General features: G+C 54.5%; 3 protein-coding genes across 3 annotated transcripts; all 3 read right to left on the reverse strand.

Annotated features, from left to right (window-relative positions):
- Positions 1–3,321: 3,321 nt before the first annotated feature.
- LOC110193141 (transient receptor potential cation channel subfamily V member 3-like) lies at positions 3,322–9,943 on the reverse strand. Its single transcript, XM_078147220.1, has 6 exons — positions 9,738–9,943; positions 9,230–9,296; positions 6,748–7,016; positions 5,735–5,871; positions 5,182–5,261; positions 3,322–3,589 (listed from the first exon to the last, which is right to left on the reverse strand). The coding sequence occupies exons 2-6, from the start codon at positions 9,294–9,296 to the stop codon at positions 3,582–3,584; spliced, it is 561 nt and encodes a 186-aa protein (XP_078003346.1). The 5' UTR covers positions 9,738–9,943; the 3' UTR covers positions 3,322–3,581.
- Positions 9,944–12,850: 2,907 nt separating this feature from the next.
- Positions 12,851–15,479, reverse strand: LOC144454808 (transient receptor potential cation channel subfamily V member 3-like). The gene is made up of 3 exons (XM_078147455.1): positions 15,119–15,479; positions 13,542–13,721; positions 12,851–13,361 (listed from the first exon to the last, which is right to left on the reverse strand). Exons 1-3 carry the CDS (start codon positions 15,254–15,256, stop codon positions 12,960–12,962), a joined length of 720 nt encoding a protein of 239 aa, XP_078003581.1. The 5' UTR covers positions 15,257–15,479; the 3' UTR covers positions 12,851–12,959.
- LOC110193142 (transient receptor potential cation channel subfamily V member 2-like) lies at positions 15,370–19,143 on the reverse strand. Its single transcript, XM_078147470.1, has 6 exons — positions 18,798–19,143; positions 18,328–18,414; positions 16,695–16,807; positions 16,170–16,334; positions 15,675–15,818; positions 15,370–15,491 (listed from the first exon to the last, which is right to left on the reverse strand). The coding sequence occupies exons 1-6, from the start codon at positions 18,821–18,823 to the stop codon at positions 15,370–15,372; spliced, it is 657 nt and encodes a 218-aa protein (XP_078003596.1). The 5' UTR covers positions 18,824–19,143.
- Positions 19,144–23,414: the final 4,271 nt, after the last annotated feature.

The following is a 23,414-nucleotide window of genomic DNA, read 5'->3' on the forward strand; positions in this document are numbered from 1 at the left end:
AAAGAGTCAGACTATGTTATCTTACTTTGCTGAAAAAGAAGATCAAAATATACAATCAGAAGAAGACAACAAAGTCAAAGCTCCTACATCCAAAGCCTCCAAGAAAAATATGAATCAGTCTCAGGCCTTGGAAGAGTTCAAAAGGGATTTTGAGAAGCAAGTAAGGGAAGTAGAGGAAAAACTGGGAAGAGAAATGAGAGTAATGCAAGAAAATCATGAAAAACAAGTCAACAGCTGGCTAAAGGAGACCCAAAAAAATACTGAAGAAAATAATACCTTAAAAAATAGCCTAACCCAAATGGCAAAAGAGGTCCAAAATGCCAAAGAGGAGAAAAATGCCTTAAAAAGAAAAATTGGCCAAATGGAAAAGGAAGTCCAAAAGCTTACTGAAGAAAATACTTCCTTAACAATTAGGTTAGAGCAATTGGAAGCTAGTGACTTTATGAGAAATCAAGACACTGTAAAACAAATCCAAAAGAATGAAAAATTAGAAAACAATGTGAAATATCTCATTGGAAAAACAACTGACCTGGAAAATAGATCCAGGAGAGAGAATTTAAAAATTATTGGACTATCTGAAAGCCATGATCAAAAAAAGAGCCTAGACATCATCTTTCAAGAAATTATCAAGGAAAACTGCCCTGATTAGTAGAACCAGAGGGCAAAATAGAAATTGAAAGAATCCACAGATCTCCTCCTGAAAGAGATCCCCAAAGGAAAACTCCTAGGAATATTATAGCCAAATTGCAGAGTTCCCAGGTCAAGGAGAAAATATTACAAGCTGCCAGAAGGAAACAATTCAAGTACTGTGGAAACACAATCAGGATAACACAAGATTTAGCAGCTTCTACATTAAAGGACCACAGGGCATGGAATATAATATTCCGAGGGCAAAGGAGATAGGATTACAACCAAGAATCACCTACCCAGCAAAACTGAGTATAATCCTTCAGGGGAAAAAATGGTCATTCAGTGAAATAGAGGACTTTCAAGCATTCTGATGAAAAGACCAGAGCTGAATAGAAAATTTGACTTTCAAATACAGGACTCAAGTGGAACATGAAGAGGTAAACAGGAAAGAGAAATCATAAGAGACTTATTAAGATTGAACTGTTTACATTCCTGCATGGAAAGATGATATTTATAACTCATGAGACCTTTGTCAGTATTAGGGTAGGAGGAAAAAAATTATATGTATGTATATAGTAGATATATAGATAGATAGATAGGGCACAGGGTGAGTTGAAGATTAAGGGGTCATATCTGGAGAATAAAATTAAGGGATGAGAGAGGATTATACTCAGGAGAAGAAGAAAGGGAGAGGTAGAATGGGGTAAATTATCTCACAAAAAAAAAAACAAAAAGAAAAGTCTCTTACAGTGGAGGGGAACAGGGGAAGGTGAGAGGGAATGAGTGAATCTTATTCTCATAGGATTTGGCTTAAGGAGGGAATAACATACACATTCAATTGGGTATGGAAATCTGTCTTACCCTACAGGAAAAGGGGGAGAAGGGGACAAGAGAGCAGGGGGTGATAGAGAGGAGGGCAGATTGGGAAAGGGGTAATCAGAAGAAATACTTCTGAGGAGGGACAGGGTCAAAAGAAAGAATAGAATAAATGGGAGGGCAGGATAGGATTAAGGGAAATAGAGTTAGTTTTTCACAACATGTCTACTAAGGAAGTGTTTTGCATAACTGCACATATATAACCTATATTGAGTTGTTTGCCTTTTCAGTGAGGGTGGGTGGGGAGGGAGGAAGAGAGAAAATTTGAAACCTAAAGTTTTAAAAACATATGTTTAAAAAAATGTTTTCACATGCTACTGGGAAATAAGAAATACAGGAAATGGGGTACAGAAGTCTATCCTGCTACAGGAAAATAGAAGGGAAGGGGATAAGAGAAGGGGGAGAGATAGAAGAGAGGACAGACTAGGGGAAGGGATATTCAGAATGCATGCCATCTTGGGGTGGGGGGAGAGGTGAGATGGGGTGAAAATTTGGAATTCAAAAACTTGTGGAAGTGAATATTGAAAACTAAAAATAAATTTATTTAAAAATAATAAAATAATAAAAATTAAAAAAAAAAAGAAAGGGGATTTGTTCTGGAAAGTCTGGATTCAGTCCAAGGGCCACACTTGAGGACTTAGAAGCCCCCCCCCCAGCACTCTTTAAATAGAACTGGTGTCTTTTCTACTGGTGAGGGCTAGGGAAAGCCCAGCAGAGGGTTGGGGTCTGGTGGCTGGCTCAGCATCACCCCCCTCATATGCCCTCCCCACAATTTTTTAATTGCTCCCATGGGAATGGTGTAGTTTGGGATCTTTCCTGGCCTTTGGGGAGGATTGGGGTGGGGCCAGGGGGCCAGCCCCTTCTCTCACCCACCCCTGGAGCACCTAGTCTTTGTCCCAGAAGCCATAGAGCCTAGGTGGAGCTGGTGGTGTGCTTCTCCTGAGCTTTTCTTCCTCTTCCTGGTGGGACTTGTGACTGGTTCCTCCCTTTACTCTGTGAGCCAGCCCAGCCAGGTCAGTCCTTGGAGCTGCAGAACTTTGCATACAGCAGGTGCTTACTAGCTGCACAAGGAGATGAGGCTAGGGGCCAATACATGGCCCTCCTCACTGCACAGCCAGGTAGAGGGGTGTAGGTGCAGGTGATCAAAGGGGCCTCCACTATTCAGGAGGAGGGGGCAGCATTTAACCCAGCTAGCCAGCTCTGCAGGCCTGGGGTGACCAGGGCCAGGAAGAATGGAGCTCTGAATGTTTCTGAGAGGAGATGAGTCCAATTTTCAGGCTATGTAGGGGCATCACCAAGTGGCTCAGAGGCTGAGGGGGGCTGCCCTGTACTGGGGGCTCCTTCCCCCATGTCCTGGGGGGCCAGAAGGACAGAGCAGCTGGGGAGGGTCAGTTTGGGGTAGGGGAGGACCAGAGCGGGTCTCTCTGCTGGGTGCCCCCACTCCTATGATGCCTCAGGATGGTCAGAGTCCCATCCCAGACCTTCGCCCAACCTCTTCTCCCTGCACAGTCCATCTTCCTGTGTAAAGGGTCCATCCCCTAGGCCTTGCTGTAAGTCCTGCTGGGGGCAGGGTGTGCAATGGAGCGAAGAGGGGACCCTACCTCCCCCTTCCCTGGGTGGCCTGCGGAGACCAGGACAGCCTGGGGGTTATGCAGTGTGGCTGGCCTGCAGGGAGGCTGCTGATCAGCTGGGGCCCAAGAGCCTCCCAGGGTAGCGAGCAGGGAGCAAGGGAAGGAAAACTTCGTTCCCCAGGCCAAGGACTTATCAGACCAAAGAGGTCTTTCCTCAGGTTCCCATAACAACGACAACAGCAGCAACAATAACAGCTACCATTTATTGAGCACCTACTATGTGCCAGGCACTTTGCAATTACTGTCTCCTTTGATCCTCACAACAGCCCTGGGAGGTAAATGAAATTATTATACCCATTTTACAGATGGGGAAACAGAGGCAGAAAGAGATGAAGTGACTTTCCCAGGGTCACACAGCTACGTTTGAGGCCAGATCTGAACTCAAGTCTTCCTGACTCCTGGACCAGTGCTGTAACCACTGAACCACGCTTGTATTTCCATACCTTAGGGATCTTAAAAAAAAAAAAGGTATATTTGTCTCCTGACAAAGTTCAGGTGTATCAGTATTTTTAAAAAATAAAATTCATTCCTTTAAGGCCCCTCTGCCTTCACCCTTCCCCAACAGTAGTCTTTGCCTTATGCAAAATCCTGGGAAACATTCCTGGTCCTCCATGCAGCCCTCCCCTCCTTCCTGCTGGTCACCAGCTCCCCACCTCCCCTAGCCGTGTCTATACCAGCCCGGCAGGAGGAAGCAAGGTCCTGCCTGTGCGTGTAGCCATTCAGCCTGAGTCTGGCCTGTGCCCTCTATATTAGTGACAGTAGCTAGTATTTCTAGAGCGATATACAAACATCATCTCCTTCCATCTTCCCACCAGCCCTGGGATGGGCTTGTCAGGGCCACATCACTTGAGACAGGTCTGAACCTGCCTCCAGGTGCAGCGGCTAGCCACTGAGCCACCTAGCCACCACTCCACCTAGCCCCCATGCCACATAGCCACTGTGCCACCATGCCACCTTGCCACCTAGCTGCCTCACAGGGGCTGGGGACCACAAGGGCCACACCCCTTTGCATCCCCCAGGCAGGGTGGGGGGCTGCTGGGCACCTGCCCTCACTTATGCTTATCTCATGTCTTCAGGGTAGCAGATTTAGCCTGGGCATTTATGGAACAGCAGAAAGAGCAGGTCCATAAACGGGGAGCTAGACATGAAGTGTGGGTCACCACTCAGCAACTTGAGTTTGGCTGCCTGAGCAGAGCCCCTGGTGATGTACCAGGTGTGGGTGGTACCAGAGGGCCCCCCTATGGTGTACCAGGTGTGGGTAGTACCAGCCTCCCATGATATACCAGCTGTGGGTGGTACCAGCCTCCCCCATGATGTATCAGGTGTGAGTGATACCAGCCCCCCATGATGTACCAGGTGTGGGTGGTACCAGCCTCCCCATGATGTATCAGGTGTGAGTGGTACCAGCCCCCCCATGGTGTACCTGGTGTGGGTGGTGCCAGCCCCCCCATGATGTACCAGGTGTGGGTGGTACCAGCCCCTCCCCCCATGATATACCAAGTGTTGGGCCATTCTGCTCAAGATACACAGATCATTCAGAAACAGAGAACAGTCCCTGAAGGTTTACCTGGCTTTAACCTGCCCTGAGCTTGCCCCCGCCCCCTTCTGTAGGTAATCTGGATGGACTATAACCATTTATGAAAATGTCTCTGTCTGTGATGTCATGAAATCGCCATTTATCCACTCCCCTTGGGAAGCCTGGGTTGGCTGTGGGGAGAGCCTGCTGGCCCCCTTGGGACCGTAGCGGGAGCATCCCCTGTGGGAGGGACCCCATCCTTGGGTCCACAAACATGATGGGCCCAGGGTTCATATCAAGCCAAGCCAGGGCTGCCCTTCTGCCTGCAGGCCACAATAGTGCCAAGAGGGTGCCTTTCTGGCCGAGTACAAGGTCTCAGCCTTTCCTGGGGGTGCCAGGCCCCCCCATGCCCTCCCAGAAGGTCTGGAGCTGTGGCCGGATCAGGCTTTCACCACAGGGAGCCTCTGGCATTCTCTCTGACTGCCTGTCCTCAGCCCAGGCTGGCACCACCTGCCCTGGCCTCAGTACCTGGGGGGACAGTGGGGTCTTCACTGATGCCCATGACTTGGTTCCTCCCAGCAGCCCTTGCCTGTCTCCTTTCATTCACCCTACAGGAGAGGAAGTTGAAGATGGTGTGGGTGTGAAGGGGTTTGCCCAGCTATGGGACTTGCCTTCAGGGGGTATGAGCAGGGTAACCCACCCTCTCCCCCGTCCTGCATGGTCCCTGGCTCCCTTTCCAGGCTCCTGCATCTTCCTTAGTCCCTCATTCACAGCTTCAAGGTCAAGCAGGGATCACTACCATTTTACAGATGAGAACGCCAAGGCTCCCAAATGAAGTGACTTGCCTAGTGCCCCACACCCTCCTTAGCCCAGCAGCGGTGGGGGGCAGGAGCCCTTCCCCCCCCACTCTAGTAGGCCACTGAGGGGTGAGGCTGTGCTCTGGTCATGCAGGGGAGCCCCTCTACTACTGGCTCTACCCTGGCACCACAATGATTGTTGACTGATTGACAGGAGCCCTCTCCCATCAGCCATGACCCCTCCAGGGTAACTTGTCTGATGAGGGGGGGCCTCCTGCCCTTACCGCAAGCACGTCCTCAGGTCTCTTTCTTGGCTCGGGGTCAGCCCCACCTCCAGGTTAGAGTGAATCTTGCCTTCCTGAAGCCACCACCGCCAGGCCTCTGGCAGACACCTCTCCAGGTCCAAGATAGTGACAGCTCTCTAAGGTCAGCAGTGAGAGGCTACTCAGCCCATGTCAGAGCCCAGGAGTCCTCATGGGAGAGGCTTAGCCCCAGGGATCCCCGTCTCCAACACAGCCCCTTCCAGCCTGAACAAGACATGGACCTGGGATTGTGGGAAAGTACCCCTGCAGGGCAAGTGGTGGGGCAGGCAGGGGAGGGGAGGGCTAAGGGACCCCAGGTGTGGTGGGTGGGGCAGGGAGGGGGGTTAAGGGACCCCAGGTGTGTTGGGCAGGACTGCTCTCCCTCTACCCCTCTGCTTCCTGAATCCCCAGCTACCTTCCCTTCACCTCCTACACAAGACCTTTCCTGCCCCTTTCCTGCCCCCTCCCCCATTCTGGAAATGACTTTGTATGTATTTTTTATTGATGCATCCCTGTCCTTGTTTTCCTGCCCTCCCACCTCCCAACTGTAGAATGGAAGCTCCTTGAGGGCAGGGCCTCAGTGCCTAGCTCAATGCCAGGCACATAGTAGGCACTCAGTACAGGTTCATTCATGGGTGTATCTCCACCTAAACCCCTGGCCTTCACTTTGGTGACTTTGGGGAGGTCACTTACCGTCCGGCTCTCAGCCCCCTTATCTATAAAATGGGGAGAATAATTCTATCCATAAACCTATCCAGAGGGTAAACAAAGAGATGTGGATCCTTGTTAATGGTATCAACAAGAATTGATCACTAACAGGAATGTCAGGCTCACCCCCAGAACTCTGGGGCCTGGGAGAGTAAAGGCAACCCCTCCAGATCCTAACAGCTACCCCCAGTCACAGATCTTGGGCACCATGTGCCTCTCTGCCTTCTGAGCTGCTGGGGATGACAGGCCCTGGGTCTAGACGCCCCAGGGCCACTGGGGCTCTGTACCTGCACACGCCAGATTTTCTCATTCCGGGAGAACGCCATATTGACGGTCTGGGTCATGATGGCAATCAGCATGTTGAGGAGGAGCACAGAGGTGAGAATCACATAGGTGATGAGGAGGAGGAGAAAGAAGACTGGAAACTTGGAGTGCTCAGGACCCGACAGGTCCCCGAGCCCAAGGGTCAGCTTGAAGAGAGATCCCGACGCACTCCCCATGCTGTGGTAGGGACAGCGGCCAGGTGCCAGACACTGGCTGGTCAGAGCCGAGAGGGCTGGTAGGGAAAAGGGAACACCAAGGGCCCAGGGGTGAGGCTGGGTGAGCTGCAGGGTGGGGGGAGGGGAGGAGGGGCACACACCGATCACTGGCTCCTTCCTTCCTGCCCACAAACAAGCCCGTGTCTCCCCCATCCTGAGAAAATCCTCACTTGGCCCTTCCATTCCTGCTATCATTGCTATCTCATCTGCCCATTGTGGTCACACTCCTGGAAAAGGCATCTACACTAGTCTCCTCCACTGTCTCCTCTCGCTTTCTTTCTAACTCCTTACAACTGGCTTCTGAACTCATCATTCCATTGAAACTTCTCTCCAAAGTTACCGAAGATCTCTTAATCACCAGATCCGGAGGGCTTTTCTCAGTTTGTACTCTCCTCGGCCTCTCTGCAGCCTTAGACGCTGTTGGTCTCTCCTTCCTCCTAGATACTCTCTTCTCTCTGAGTTTTCAGGACACCCACCTCTCTCTCCTGGCTCTTCTCCTTCTTCTCTGACTATTCCTCTTCTGTCTCCTTTGCTGGATCCTCCAGCCATCAGTGTCCCTCAGGGTTCTATCCTCAGTCCCCTTCTCTTCTCCCTCTGTCTTACTTCACTTGGTGATCTCGTCAGCCCCCATGGATTTAATGACCATCTCTATGCTGATGATTCTCAAATATCCCTATCCTGCCTCAAACTTTCTGTTGACCTAAAGTTTCACATCTCCAACTGCCCTTCAGATATCTTGAACTGGGTATCCAGCAGACATATTAAACTCAAGATAGCCAAAACAGGGCTCATCATCCTTGCCTCTAAACCCTCTCCTTTCCTACCTTCCCTATTACTGTTCAAGGCACCCCCACCCTCACAGTTCCCAAGTCTCACAATCCTAGGAATCATCCTGGTTTCCTCTCTCACCCCCATATCCAATATAGTGCCAAGGCCTGTCAATTTCACCTCTATGTCTCTTGTCAATTTCAGCTTTGCAACATCTCTTGTTGCTTTCACCTCTGCAGCATCTCTCCAACACCCTCCCTTCTCTCCTTGGACAATGTCTCCACCCTGGTGCAGAACCTCATCACCTCACACCTGGACCATTGCAACATCTTCTGGGGGTCTGCCTGCCTATTTCAGCCCATCCTCCACTCAGCCACTAAAGTGATTTTCCTAAAGCACAGATCTGACCATGTCTCTCTCTCTCTCTCTCTCTCTCTCTCTCTCTCTCTCTCTCTCTCTCTCTCTCACACACACACACACACACACACACACACACACACACACACACACATACTCTTCAGTGACTTCCTATCACCTCCAGGAGCAAATACAAAGTTGCATTCAAATCCCTTCATAACCTGACACCTCCTACCTACCCTTCCATTCTTTTTACACCTGACTCCCCAACATCTCTGATCCAGCAAACCCTGGCCTCCTGGCTGTCCCATGAACAAGACCCTCCCATCTCTGTCTTGGTCCTGAGCATTCTCTCTGGCTGGCTGCCTTCCACGCTTGGCACACTCTCCTCCTCCCCTCTGACTGCTGACCTCCCTGACTTCCTTCAGGCCCCAACTACAGGAAGCCTTCCCCTGGTGCAGTACATGAAGTCCTGGGCCTGTGTGGTCCTAGGTAAGTCAAGGCACCTGTGCCTGCCTCAGTGTCCTCACCTGTAAAGTGGGTATAATAAAGCACCTCCCTCCCAGGGCTGTTGTGAGGACCAAAGGAGATAATCATTGTAAAGCACTTAGCACAGTGCCTGGCACATGGTAGTAAGTGCTGTGGTTAGCTATCATGGCTATTATTTATGATCATTATCTTAATTCCAGTGACTTCTCTCTGTGAATTATTTCCTATTTATGTTGTGTATAGAGCTTGCTTTGTACATATTTGTATGTTGTTTTCCCCATTAGACTGTAAGCTCCTTGAGGGCAGGGACTGTCTTTTGCCTCTTTTTGAATCCCCAGCACTTCACATAGTCCCTAGCATACAGTAGGCATTTAAGGTTTGTTGACTGACTGACATACACAGAAATATCCCCTAGATGCTGGGGCCCAGCCAGCTGGTCTTCCAGCTGGGCCTAAGGCTGACCCTCTCCCCATCAACCAACTTACCACCATTCCACCCTTTTGTCATACAAAGTAAGATAGTTTGGGGGCATGATGGAGCCCCTCTTGGGTGTGTGTGGAGGTGGGGGGAGGTAGAAGACCCATGTCTCCCCTAGGAAGGGCTGGCCTTTACTCACCAGATGCAAAACCCAGGAGGAAAACCACATAGACCAACAGGAACCTGACCACGTCCTGGAGAATCATCTGAGGAAGCCAAGGGACTGTCCATTAATATGAGGAGTGGCTAAAGTTTAGACAGAAGGTCCCTAACAAATGCTCATTGATTGACTGACTGACACAGGCAGATCTCAGCTCTGTTGGGAATGCCACTCCCTTTCCCTCCACTGCCCCAGGAAATCAGTTGGCTGGGGGCGGAGGCAGGGATGGGCAGCTGAGGAGGTGGACTAGGACCAAAGTCTCCAGTCACTGGCCTAGTTGAAGCGTTGGTAAACTATGTCTTCCGGTTCCTGTTGCTCATTCTTGGCCTGCAGGGCAGGTCTGGTGAGCCAAGGAGGCTCACAGTACTTACCACCTGCCCTGGCCTCCAGGGTCCCTGGTGTCCTGGGTGGGGGCAGGCTAGGAGGGATGGGATAACAGAGACCCAGAGGTGGGGCCTGATGTGAGCCAGCTGGAGTCCCGGCTCACCTTCTGCAGGACCACTGCATAAATGCCAGTGAGCCGGAGGCCTCGAGAGTAATAGAGCAGACCAAACCACCCCAGCACCAGGGCCACGCCCTGTACCACCACAACGTTGTCCACCTGGAGCCAGGACAGCACCAGAGAGCAGAGCACCAGGCCGGCCTGAAAGAGACTGAAGGCGAGGCCATTCCCTGCCTGCTTGTCCACCAGCCCCACCCCAGGTGCCCAGGGCCTCAGGAGAGCTCCTCCCGCTGCTGCCTCCCCTCCCTTTCCCCATCTCCTCCCCCTTTTTTCCTTCCCTTCCCTCCTCTTCTTCTCTCCTCCTCCTTCTCTCTTCCTCTCCTCCTCTTCTCCTCCTCTACTCCTCCTTATCCAAGGATTGCTTTGCTTTGCCTTGGGTCATGGCATGGCGGGGATGGGCCAACTTTCAGAGAAGTCGCTGGGCAGACCAGCATCGCTGACATCCAGGCCATCCCCAATAGGGGAAGCTTTATTTAAGGTCTTCTGTAGCTGAGCCTTCAGCACAGCAAACAGGTGCTACAGAGAAGCCAAGGAGAGGACTGTTGGCCTGGCTTTGAACCCGGGGGTGGGGGTGGGGGATGGGGAAGGAAAAGAAGTCTTTCTGTGCCCTGCAGAGAGTGAGGTAACAGGGAATAGCTCTGCCTGCCCTCAAGTGCAACAGGGGAGAACCAGGGAGGCCCCTGGCACCAGTGATGCCACTTTTTGAGGGAGACTTTAAGAAAGAAGCAGGAGAAAAGGGGAGGAGGGGGGCATGGCAGGGAGTGTGACACTGGATAGGGAGGTGGGGCAGGAGGCAGCACCCCCAGCGCTAGGAGGAAGGAGCTGGGCCCTCACCAGGAGTGGGTGGCAACTCCTTTGGCTCCAAGGAAAGATGAGAGGGAGGGAGATGGAGAGATGAGAGAGAGAGAGAGAGAAAGAGAGAGAGAGAGAGGAGGGGAGGAGAGGGAGAGGGAGAGATGAGAGAGAGGGAGGGAGGGAGAGAGGGGAGAGGAGAGAGAGCAGAGTGGGCAGTCAGCCCTGGCCTTGGCCTCAAATTCTGCCTCAAGCTGACCAGCCTGGTGATCCTGGGCTGCTGTCAGGTTGCAGGGAAGGCACTGACTTTTGCTGGTGGAAGGAGCTTCTTCCCTGTGAATCCCCTCCCCCAGTGAAATTGTGAGTCCCATTCAACCTTGCCCAACATCAGGTTGTGGACATGGTTGCCCAAGACTTGTGTAGATGGTTTGACAGCCATTCATGTTCTCTTGGCATCCAAGCATGAAAGATGGCAGAATTAGTGAGAGAGTGGCCAAGGACATCTGGAACTGGCTGCATAAGTGGGGCCCAACTGGGAACCATTAAAGGTTAATGTCAACTTAGAGGAAGCAGTGGAGCTGGTGGCCCACCTGCCCACCTCCTGTCTGCCTACCTGTCTGACTGGCCACTTTCCTGCCTGCCCACCTGCCTGTCTGTCTGCCCTCAAAGAGAGTTTTCCCCTTGGTGCCTGGTTTCTTCTGCCAATGCCTGGTACTCTGACTGGCTCACTTACCCAAGGATGTGGAAATAGCTTTTCAGAAGAAAAGGGCAGAAGCTGGAAGGGCCACATCCAGATGATGTCCAGTCCCTGCAGGAAGCCCAGTGCCCATTAGCCCCTTCCCTCTACACCCATAGGCCTGGCTTCTCAGACACAAGCAGTGTCAGCTCATCTTGGCATGTGTCTGCCTCCCACCATCTGGAAGCTGGCCTATCCCCTCCCTCTGCACTGGTTGGCAAGAGAATAGAAGCTCCCCAGAAGGCAGGGCACATTCTTCATGTTTCTAGCACAGAGCAGACACTTGATGAGAGCTGGCTGAACGCCACTGACTTCTGTTCTCCCCTCAGGGTGAGGGCTAGGCATTGTGGCAGTGTGGGATGACATTTATTCGGCCTCAGAGTCAAACAGCTGAGCCAGGCAGGTCTGGGGCCTGGCTTTGGGGCTTATGGGCCTCTGGTGAAGCCCGTCTGCCTGGGAGGCCAGGTCTCTGGGGCCCAGCACGATGCCTCGTCCCCACCACGGCCATACTTACCATCTTCCCTAGCATCATGGCAGCTGACAGGAAGAGGTACACTTGCCCAGCAGTCTTCCAAGGTGTTCTCTGGGGCAGGCCAATAGACTCCTGGGGGATGGCAGACAGGAGAGCCAGCATGCTTGGAGGGAAGGAGAGGGGATGGGTGTGGGGCAGACCTGGCTCCAGGCCTCCCAGGGCCTCAGGCCTCTTCAGCCCCCAGGCCCTGGGCCTTCTGGCCTCAGCCACCATTCACAGTCTCCTCTGCATGGACCTCATTTCTTCAGAGCCTCTTCCCCCACTCTGGCCCTGGTCCTATGTTTGTCCTTTTAGGGGCTTGGCCCTGTGGTCTGCAGGGCCAATGGGCCTCTCCTCTCTGTCTTTGAATCCTTCCCCCTCACCTGGTGTGGTCACCAGAGAGGACCTGGGGTGCCCCAAGCTGGCTGCTGGCCAGGAGCAGAGGATGCTGGGCTCCCAGGAGGGCCCCTCGCCCTGGCCTGCCCAGCCCTCAGGGTTACTGTCCCTTCTCCCCTCCTGGCCAGTCCTCCAGACCCTCTTCTCCCATCCTGTGTGGCCTGGCGTCTATACCTGCTCTCTGCCAGGTCACCATGGCCTCTTCTTGGTCCTAAACATCCTTGACCACCCCCATCCAGACAGTTTCGGCCTTGTGGATTTTCCAGACCTGCTCTTCCCTAGCCTGCCCATCCGACTGTTCCTTCCCTGTCTCCTTTGCTGGTTCAGCCTCTGTCCGCTAACTGGGCACACTCCCAGGCTCTGTCCTGGGCCCTTGCTTCTCTTTCTGTCCCTGGGGGCAGGCTTGTCAGATCATCTCAAGGTCAGGGACTCTCAAAGCCAGGTACTCCAGCTCTATACATCCTTCCCTAACCTCTTTTGAGCTCCTGCCCCACATCCCCAACCTCCAGTGTCATCCAGGACAGGGCAGGCTTTGACTCTCCAAAGCCTGGGTGGCGCCTCACAAAAACTCGGGCACTCGACTCTGCTCTGAGTTGATACTGGAGGTCTCCAGGGCAAGGCCTCAGGAAGGATGCCCACTAAAGGCTCTGAGGGAGAGTCTGCACAAAGCCCCCAGCACAGTGAGATTCCCCCCGCCTCCTCCTGACCCCTGCTGCCCTCCTGGCCCAGAGAGTCTCCACATTCCCACCCAGCCATGCTGCCTGGGGGCTGCTCAGGCGACCCCAGGCTGGGCAGGACCTGGCCCGTCCCTGATGCCAGGCTCAGGGTGCTCTTGTCCCAGCAGCTCAGGGTTCTCTCTCCACCCCTCTGAGGCCCAGGCAAAGGGCCCTTTCCCCAGCCTAGACAGCTGTGGGGAACCTCCATGGGAGGGGAGTGGCAAGGACCCCTGGGCCAACAGGCAGGGAGTGGGGCAGGAGGGATCTGGGGCCCTGAGATGGGGAGGATCACCTGGCTCCCCCTCGGTCCCTGGCCGGTGGGCTGTGATTGCTGTGAAAAGCCCCATGTAGACGAGATACCAGGCGGTGCTGATGGCAAACATTGGAGCAGCAAAGGAAGTCCATTTGGATTCTAGCAGACTGTGCAGGGGCTCCACCTCCAGCAACTTATAGGCTTTCTGATGAGAGAGAAAGGCTTTGAATGCCACCTCCACTGGGGCTGGCTTTTCTCTGTCCTCCATCGAGGATCCTGCCTCTCCTTCCCTCTGGCGAAGCCACCCCCACAGTGCTGCTCTTGGGGCTCATCCGCAGCCCAGCAGTACCTCTGCTGCCCCAGCGGGCCCAGGCACGGCCCTCACCTCCAAGTCGGGGTTGAACACGGCCATCTTGAGGGCAGACTGAGCCTCTGTGGTGTCCACTTCACTCAAGTCATACAAAGAACAGCTCACCGGCCCGTAGGTCCACTCAAGGAACCTTCTAGATAGGTGGTGCAGCGGGTCACCCACGGGGCGCTCTCTGTTTAGGATGCATTGGAACAACTGGCCGAGCGGAGGGGCAGAGGGGGAGGGGGAGGGGCAGGGAGGACATGAAGGGGGAGCAGAGGGGCAAGAAAGAGGGGGGAGGGACAGGGAGGAGGGGGAGCAGAGGGGGTGAGTGGGGGCAAAGAGGACAAAATGGGAGGAGGGAGGAGTGGGGCAGGGAGAAGAAAATCAGAGGACAGAGGGGCAGGGGGACAGAAGGGACAGCATTGGGAGGGGGACAGGGGAGAGGGGAGAGGGGCAGGAGGCAGAAGGTTGGAGACAGAGAGGTGAGGGTGCAGGGGGGCAAGGAGGATAGAAAGGGAGGGAGGAAGATGCCGGCGGGGGGGCGAAGAAAGTTCGAGGACAGAGGGGAGAGGGGGAGGGGGCAGAGAGGCAAAAGAAGGTCACTGCCGAAGCCCAGGGCTCCCCCCTCCCCCCCATTTCCGACAAGCTCCCCCCACTCCCTTCCTCCCCAGGGGTCTGCCCAAGGCCTTCATGGGAGGAGAGTGCCTCAATGTGTCTGTCCTTTACAGGAAGCCTTCCAGAACTGTGCCTATGCCCAAAGGCAGCCCTAAGGGTGGGATTTGAGATCTGCTGGGAGTAGAGTGGGGCCCCTATTGTCTTTTTCTCTCTCTTGGGCGCTAGGGGGCGCTGCAGCAGACAGAGCTCTGGGCCTGGAGTCAAGGAAGATCGGAGTTCAAATCCAGCCTCAAATATTTCCTAAATGTGGGTCCCTGGGCACTTAAGTCACTTTTAATCTCTGTCTGCCTCACTTTCCCCATCTGTAAAATGAGGGTGATAATAGCACTTCCCACCCAGGGCGGTTGTGAGGATCAAAGGACATAAACTTTGTAAAGCACCTGGCACACAGTAGGTGCTATTGTTACTATCTCGAAGGGTACAGAGAACCAGGCCAGAGACAGGGTGAGTCTGGGGCTGTGGAGCCCACAGGGCAGGGGTGGAGGCCTGGGGCTCTGCCTCTCTTCCTCTGCCCTGGGGCCCTACCTCTGCCCCCTCCTTCTGCCTACAGGAACCGGCACAGCCAGAGGCTGATAGAAGCCAGGGCTCCTGGGTCCACAAAGGCATTTCTTAAACACACGTGCACGAGCCACGCTCTGCATTAGGGCAGACTGGACACAGGAAACAAGTCCTGCCCAGCGTGTTCATTCTGCCTTGACTCCCCTTCCCCCATCTTAGCCTTGTCTCTGCCCCTCCCCCATCCTACCCTTATCCCTGCCCCCTTCCCCATCCTAGCCTCCTCCTTTGCCCAAGGCTGGTGTCTCCCCAACCCCCAGGATGGTGTGGGGTGGCAGGAAGCGCCCAGGTCTAGGAGGAAGGGGAGGCAGCCAGTTCCCGGGGCTGGACAGCCAGGCCCTCCTCAGCCATCCCTCCATCGGTCCAGTTGGCCTTGGTACCTCGTGCTGGCCCTCCTTGGCTGCCAGCTGTAGTGGGGTCAGGCCTTGCTGGTTCCGGAGTTTCTCCAAGTGGGTCTTGGAGGCTGGGCTGTCCCTGAGTCGCCTGGCTTCGCTGAGCTCTAGCACCAGCTCATACATGTCAGCCACTCCAGGATGGTCACTGGCCCCCAGGACCAGAGCATGCAGCACCGTGTTCTTTAGGGAATCCCGGGCCTCTGCCAGGCAGGGGTCAGGCTGGCTCAGGAGAAACTTCACCACATCTGGCTGGTGGGTGCAGGCTGCCAGAGACAGCGGGTACTCGCCTGGGAGAAAACCCCAGCATCCTGTGAGGGGCCCGCCCCAGGAGCCTCACAGGTGCCACACTGCCTCAACTCTCAGGGAATAATCAAAGAGAAACATGGGCCCAGAGAGGAGGCCTCTTGGGGAGCCTTGGCCATTTGTGCCCACTTTCTGTTTGTCCCAAACTCCTAGAACCCTTGACCTGTCCCTGGGCAGGCCCTAGCTGGGAGGGGAAACTGAGGCAGGGTCCCAAGCTCAACCTCATGGGACATTTTACCAAAATAGAAGCACTCTTCTCTGGTGGAGTTCAGCTGGAAGAACAAGCCCGTGGCCCTGGCTCGGAGGTTGGCCCCCTTCTCCACCAGCAGCTGGACAACACCCTGCAGGCCCCTCTCTACAGCAATGTGCAAGGCTGTCTGTCCTGAGGACACAGGGAAGGGACCAGAGGGTCCCCTCTCAGGGGCCCAAGGCCTAGCCTGCTCTGGTCTTACCTGTCCCACTCCCCCAGGCTCAGCAGGAGGGTAACCTCCCTCCCCCACCACCTGGGCCAGTTTCTGGACCTTCTAAAAGCACTTTTCACATAGCTATTCTGCTTTTTTCTTTTCCCCAATGCCCTGTCACAATCTCCCCAAAGGCATTGAGTGTCCTGTCCAAGGGCTCACAAACTGCATAATCTCTTTGCATCTCTCTGAAGGTCATAGCCTGGGGTCCATTCTCCCCATTTTACAGATGAGGAAATCGAGGCCAGAGTAGTCCTGGGGCTGGATCTCACCCCGGTAGACCTTGTCTGTGTAGGAAGCGTTCAGCAGAGTGGCTAGCTCCCCGTGCTCCTCAGCGTGCTGAAGCAGAGTCCTTACCATGGCCAGGACCTGCTGCTCACTCTTGTCCTGAGACCTCAGCAGCGCCTTCATCAGGCAGGTCTTCCCCATGGTTCCCTCTGTTGGGAGGACAGTGAGAGGGGGCTCGGTTGTGGGTTCTGCCCAGCCTGGGGCTGGGGTAGCCTTTGCCATCCAGAATGGGGGGAGGTGGGAGACCTCAGGCCCCATCATCCCTAAAGATGGCCCATCTGGGCTCAGTGCTGGCCTATACCCCTGCCCAGGCCCAGTCAGTGCTGTGCCAATGCTCTTCCAGTCCTGCCCCCCGGGGCCTGCCAAGGACTGCGGCCCACACTGTGTCTGTAAGCACCTGCGTTTGGGAGAAGGAGGCTGAGTTCAGAAAGGACATCACCCTGAGCTTTCTACTCCTGCCTGAAGCCGGGCCCCTGACCCTGGTCCCTCCGCCCACAAGCAGATCTCACCTCGGAGAAAGGGATGTGTGAGTTCCAGGCCCCTTTGGTGAATCTCCTTCAGCTGCTCCCTCACAGCCTCCAGATCCCCCAGAGCAATGGAGCTGAAGAAGCAGGCCGTGAACCTGTGGACACACACCTGTGACTTTGACTGTCCCATCTGCCCCTCCCCCATTCCATGCCACCAGGGTCAAGCACCCCCACCTTAGAGGGGTCGGCTCAGCTAGAGGAAGGTTCCTGGAGGGCTGACCAGGTGGCGGACAGCTCGGCAGGGCCCAGAGCTCCCTCAGATTCAAGGAGGAAGCCTGACTTCTAAATCGCAGGCTAGGTACGCCCTCAGTCTCTGGCTCTGGGCTGACCCACACTCTCCAGGTTCTTTCAGCTTATTTCTCGGACTAGCTCCTGCTGACTGCACTGTCCTAGGTGACAGGTACTCATTCATGGAAGACGCATGTCCTGGGGCCACACGGGAGCTCAGGATCATCCAATGAATGACAAACCTGCCACCCATGGATGAAGCTGGCCAGTGGCCTCCCAATGCCCTCTGCAGCCTGCCCTCCCCTCCAGCCCCAGCCCCCCTACCTTGCCCCTGAGTCTCTCCTACTGCCTCCCTTCTCTCCCTCCTGTCATGGCCAACCTGACCCCATCTGAGGTCACTTGGGCCACCCCTGGGCAGCAGGTGGTCTTACTCTGTACTCACTCTGCTCTCCCCCGGTTGAGGGTCTGGGCTTGTGCCCCACATCCTGGCCATGGCCATATTGCCCTGCTCACATCCCACAAATTGGCACCTGCCCTTGACCCCACCTGGAGCTCACTCCTGACCCATTCTCCTTCAGGGCCCAACTTCAAGGATCACCCTGGGTTCAGAGTATCTGCTGTGGTCCAGCTTCTCCCTGTCAATGTGACTTCAATGATGCCAACAGCCACGTGTGTGTGCGTGTACACGTCTACACATACCCCATGTGCACACTGCTCCTGGAGCCAGGCATACCACCAACACATTCATGTACGTACATATGGGTACACTCATACAGAGGGAAGGGGAGGAGGGAAGAGGAAGGGAAGAGGGAAGAGGAAGGGGGAGGGGGGAGACAAGGGGAGGGAAGAGGAGGGGATAAGGGAAGAGGAAGGGGGAGGGAGGAGACAAGGAGAGGGAAGAGGAGGGGGGAGGGAAGGGGCAGGGGGAGGGAAGGGGAGGGAAGGGGAGGGAAGAGGAAGGTGAGGAGGGAAGAGGAGTGGGGAGGGAAGGGGAGGGTGTTGCCTCTTTTGGCTACAAAAGGGCCTAGAGCCCTGCATGGGGCAAATGGGCCCCTGGGGGGAAGCAGAAAGGGGAGGACCCCAGATTTCTCCTCCAGGAAGGAGTTGCTGGCATTCCACCATTAGGCCTTGGCTTCATTCAGGCTCTGCCTCCTCTCAGCTTGGGAGAGGCCACCACTGCATGCCTGCTCACTAATCCTGGGGGGGGGGCCGTAGGGCAGTCCATGGGGAAGCGGCCTGGGAACTGCCACAGGAACCGAGGCAGGGGCAGGGGCAGGCGGTGAGAAGCCCCTGGCGCCCAGGCCTGACTGATGGTGCTCCCAGCTCTCTCGGTTGCTTAGGCCTAGGCTGCTGCTTCACAGCTGGGTGAGGAAGGAGGCCTGCTTACCCATTTGTCCTCTGCAGATCTAGGTCATCCACCTTGCTGTCCAGCAAGGCTTCCTCCTGGCCTGGGGCCTGGCACTGAGTCTCGGGTCTGCAAGGGAGTCCAGCATTCCTAACTCCCAACCCTGGGAAAGCCTCCACCTTCTTCCCTGGCAAATTCTATGTCAGGTCTATGGTCAGTGTGTGTCCATTGCTAAGGGGACCGCTGGGTATAAAACGGCCTTTCCCAGGACCTGGCTAAGGAGGGGGACAATCCAGGGGCCCAGGGAAACAGGGCTGAGGTCTGTCCAGGCAACGCTGCCTTCCACTGAAGGCAGGTGTCGGAGAAGCTTAGGAGGGAGGGAGGGGGCCACAGACAAGCCCCTGGGCAGCTACCCATGCACTGTGCCATGCTCCACAGGGGGTCCCATGGCTCTGTCGCTGTCATCGGTGGGTCAGAAGACAAGACTGCCTGGAGCTAAGAGACAGTATTACCTGGTCTCTGGGAAGACAGTGTCCATCTGCAGAACCAAAGTCTGACGGCAGGAACAAGGAACGAGGCTGTCATCCTGGCTGGAGAGAAACCTTGGTCACTGGGTCTCTCAAGGGTGTGGGGAGCAGGCTGGTCTCCCCTCCTCTCCCCTCCCCACCACCCTGGAGGACCCTGCCAGGCCAGGTTGGGAGGGGCCTTCTTCAGGGAGGCAGAACACGCAAAAATGAGGGCGGGAATGCTGGGGTATGAGCCCCTTCTCCTGGATGCCCAGCTCCAATTCTGGCATAAATGGGGAAAAGAAAGTATCTACCCCAAAGGCAGGCAGGGAGATGAGCAGGGAATAGAGTGTTTCTGTCAGGGAAGGGCTCCTAGTCCAGCTGCCTGGAGTGTCAGGTCTGTTCAGGCAGAGCTGGAAAGGGAGATGGGAGGCAGCCTGGAACCCCTGAAGCACCCGGCTGTATAACTTGTCTCTGATCGTGGGGCAATGGGGAGCCAGTGAAGGCTTTTCCACAGGGGAAGTTGGTTAGTTTGTCAGCTGAGCAGAAAACGGATGGGCAAACAGAGCTAGAGGGGGCCAGTTAGAAGGCTTGTGCAGGAGTCCAGGTGAATGGAATGAAGACCAGCCTCAGGCTGGTGGTCACAGGGGAGTGGACAGAAGGAGATATGGAAGATGTGGAGGAAGACTCAAGACTTAGCAACTGACTGTATAGGGAAAGGGGAACAGGGAGAGGAAGAGGGAAATGGCCAGCCAGAGTGACACCAGGTCAGCAAGCCCTGATTAGCTGATGTGGCCTGTGTCCACCACTGTGCCTAGGAGAGGGGACCCGAAGAAAGGCAGCAGACAGTCCTGCCCTTGAGCTCTGAGTCTAATGGGGGAGACAGCATGTGGAGAAATAGGCGCAGACAAGATAGATATCCAGGGAAAATGGAAGGCAGTTGGGTGAGAGGTGGCCTGGGGTGCCATCAACAGAAATGGGACAGGTGGGTTCAGGGGGTTCTCTTCTGGCTGTGTTGGCCTTGAGATGTCTGTTGGCACCAAGAGCCAACACACATCTGAGGATATGTGACTGGAGGCCCAGGAGAGAGACTTGGGCTGGTTATGGGATCTGTCATCTGCATGGAAACAACCCTTGAACCCAGGAGGTGGAGGAGATCTCCATGTGTGGAGTGATGAGGAAAGGCCAAGAGGACGCGGCCTTGGGGAATGGCCAGTGAAGAGGAGATGGATTCAGAGCCCCCAACAGAAGCCAGAAGGAAACCTGGCACAGAGTCAGCAGAGGCAGGACCTTGGGGACCTTGGAGGAGCAGTTCCAAGGGTGTGGTCTAGTGGGAAACCTGACTGGAAGGATCTGGGAAAGGAGGGGGAGTGTGGGAAGGGGCAGGTGCCAGGAATGCCTCTGTCCACGCCCTGCCCAAAGCCTTGCCCTGCCCCCTTTTATCTTCTTTCTCTTTTCTCTGCCAGGAAGGATGACCTCTGCCCTGGCAAGGGCAGAAACAAACTGACTCCAGGGAGTGGATGGAAGTCTGGGAGCAGCAGCAGCCATTGCCCTGGATTATTCTAGGTGCCCAGACCCTCGGGTCTTGAAAGAATGGGAAGATGAAAGGTGAAAGATCATGGAAAATGGGAGAGGTCCCTGAGACTAGAGTAGGACAAAATGTCCCAATTTTCCAAAAGGGGAAGAGAAGATAGACTGCCAGTGATAGATACCAGGGAGGTGGGCTGGGATGCCTGGGGAAATTCTGGTGTGGTCATTCAAGAGATGGTTGGTAAATGTCCAAAAAGGGACGCAAGGATGACCCAGAGCCAGGATGCATCGTCCAGAGTGGGTTGTGCCAACCCAGCCTCATTCCCTTTCCTGCTCAGCTAGGGGATGAAGGCAATGTCCCAGAGAGGGCTCACTTTGATTTACCAAAGCTCTTGGTAAGGGGCATCTCATTCTATTCCAGTGGAGGAGAGGGAGGGAGGTGTACTGGCTCCCCAAAGGGTAGTTATAGTTCCCTGTCAGTGTCTCCAAGGAGGCCTCCAAGGGGTGCCCCAGGTCCCTGGGCTTAGCCCAGACTGTTTAGCATCCTTATCAGTGACTTGGATAGAAGCAGAGATGGCCCACTCATCAGGCTGATAGGTGACACAAAGTCAGAAGGAGAGCTAACAGACTGGTTAATAGCTTTAGGGTCCAAAAAGATTTCAACAGCCTGAATCTGAGGAAATGAAAGTCAATGATGAGAATAGTCTTACCCTGAGGAACAAGCCAAATCAGCTTCCCCAAGAGAAGATGGGGAGGCATGACTAGGCAGCAGCTATTCTGAGAAGGGCCTGGGGCTTGAGTGGTCTGCAAGCTCAGGGTGGCAGACAAAAACCAATGGGGCCTCAGGTTGCACTTGGGGGTCAGGGCACAATGCTTATATAAGGAGAAAGGGCGCCTTCTGAGTCTGAGTGGCCAGGCTGGTTCCTGGTAAGAAGTGGGGTAAGAGGTGAGAAAGCTGCTCACCCAGCTTGGAAGGGGGCTCCCTGGCACAAGACCCCACCCCCCCACATACACACACACTTCAGGCAGCAGATGGAGCTCACATGACTATACCATGTGAAAACGTTGGATCCAATGTTTCGTGATCCAAAGTCTGGCCCAAGGGCTGGTTTACCTGAATTAGGAACAGTTTCCAAAGACAACCCATTTTTGAGCGGAGGGAGAAGTGCACTGAGCTCCAAGAACTTTGCCCCCACCCTCTCCTCCATGAATGAACAGGAAAAAAGAAGTGCCATTTCCAGGGGCGCAGAGCCCTGGGTGTGGCTGTTCATGTGGGGAGACATTAAAGAAGGCAGGATGACGAGGAGCAGAGCCGGTGCTACTGGGAGAAAAGAAGAGGAAGGTAGGATTGGTGGTGCTCAGCTTGTACTAGGACTCGGCACCAAAGGACGGGGGAGCTTCGCTGGCCTCAGCCAAGAATCTGGTGAGCCATGTGCTATAAAGACCAGTGGGAAACTGGAGACAGGGACAGGGACGGAGACGGAGAGGAAGATGCCCCATGACCATCTTCTCCCTATCCAGCAACAGGGAGCAGATGTGTTATGGGGAAGCAAGCTCCTGTGGTTCTGTGGAGGATCCCCGGGCACCGCCATCATCGTGTAGAGAGTCGCGGGAGCACCGAGTGGAAGGATCACCTGTGTGTCAGGAGGGGGGCATCACCAGCTCCAGCCTCAGGGCCCAGCAGTGGTGCGGGGCCATCGCTGGCTCCCCTGTCATCATCTCTGTCGTCATCATCATTCCCCTGACTGGAGAGAAACAGTGAATTTGATGGCCTCTCAATTCTCTTTGAACTTGGAGGTTCAGTGACTCCATGACTCTTTTTCGTTTGGTTGGTTTTTTTTGGTGAGGTAATCAGGGTTAAATGACTTGCCCAAGGTAACACAGCTAGTGTGGGTCAAATGTCTCAGTCTAGATTTGAACTCAGGTCCTCCTGACACCAAGGCCAGAGCTCTATGCACTGCGCCACCTAGCTGCCCCTACTCCATAACTCTGGTGCTGGAATGTGTCCAAGAGCACCATGAAGGCTCCTCCATGGATGTGGGAAGCAATGTGAGGGGGACTACGGCTAGGGTGGACAATTCTCCTCCATCTCTCCAGTATTGATAACTAAAGATCCAGGCTAGTCGGCGTTAGTGGGAGTGGCCACGGGGCAGGGGGAGAGTGATAGAAAGGCGATCACCTCCACTCAAGAATCATTCAGGCTTGCAGGAACACCCACAGAGGGTGCTACAAAGTGAGTTAAAAGCCGCTGTGCTGGCTGTGTGCGACTGTGGGTCTGACTCACAGATGAGCTGAGACAGCACTGAAGCTAATCACCAAGGAGCTACCAGCACTGCAAAAGCAACAGAGAAGCCCAGTACATGACATCTGCAGCTCGACTGTCAGAAAAACAGGAAGTGGCTGCCTGGTCTCGTCTAGAAGTGTTTCCTCTTTGTTCTGGGCAGCTAGGGTGCACCGCAGCATCCAGGAAGCTGGTACCTAGAGTCACGAAGACCTGAGTTCAGATTCAGTCAGACAATTACTAGCTATGTGATCCTAGGCAAGTCACTTAGCTGCTTTCTGCCTCGGTTTCCTCATCTGTAAAATGGGGGTCATAACAGCACCTCCCTCCCTGGGTTGCTGTGGGGATTAAATGAGATAATAATTGTCAAGCTCTTGGCACACTGCCTGGCACATAATGGGCACTACCAGAGTGGTTGGCCATTGCCTTCTCCAGCTCATTTTACAGATGAGGAAACTGAGGCAAGCAGGGTGAAGGGACTTACCCAGGATCACACAGCAAGGAGAATTCAGGTCTTCTTGACTCCAAGCCTGGTGCTCAACCCACTGTACCACCCAGCTGCCCATCTGACACCCAGTAGATGCTTAATAAATGCTCTATCACCCCGTCTGTGTGAATCAGAGCCAGTCTACAGCAGAAAGTACCCTCAAGTCATTGCTGTCTTTTGGACTAACTTTGCTTCTCCCTTAGTGGGAGATTCTCTCAGGCCAGATTGCTCCCCAGATCCCTCTCCTGTTCCTAGACTTTCCTAGCTCCTACACCATACAGATTACCCTAGTTGTACTACAAGGGGAACAGGGGGGAGTGGTCAC

This window comes from Phascolarctos cinereus, unplaced genomic scaffold (assembly GCF_003287225.1).
Source record: "Phascolarctos cinereus isolate Bilbo 61053 unplaced genomic scaffold, phaCin_HiC Scaffold_7;HRSCAF=346, whole genome shotgun sequence".
In the NCBI taxonomy this organism is placed as follows: domain Eukaryota; kingdom Metazoa; phylum Chordata; class Mammalia; order Diprotodontia; family Phascolarctidae; genus Phascolarctos; species Phascolarctos cinereus.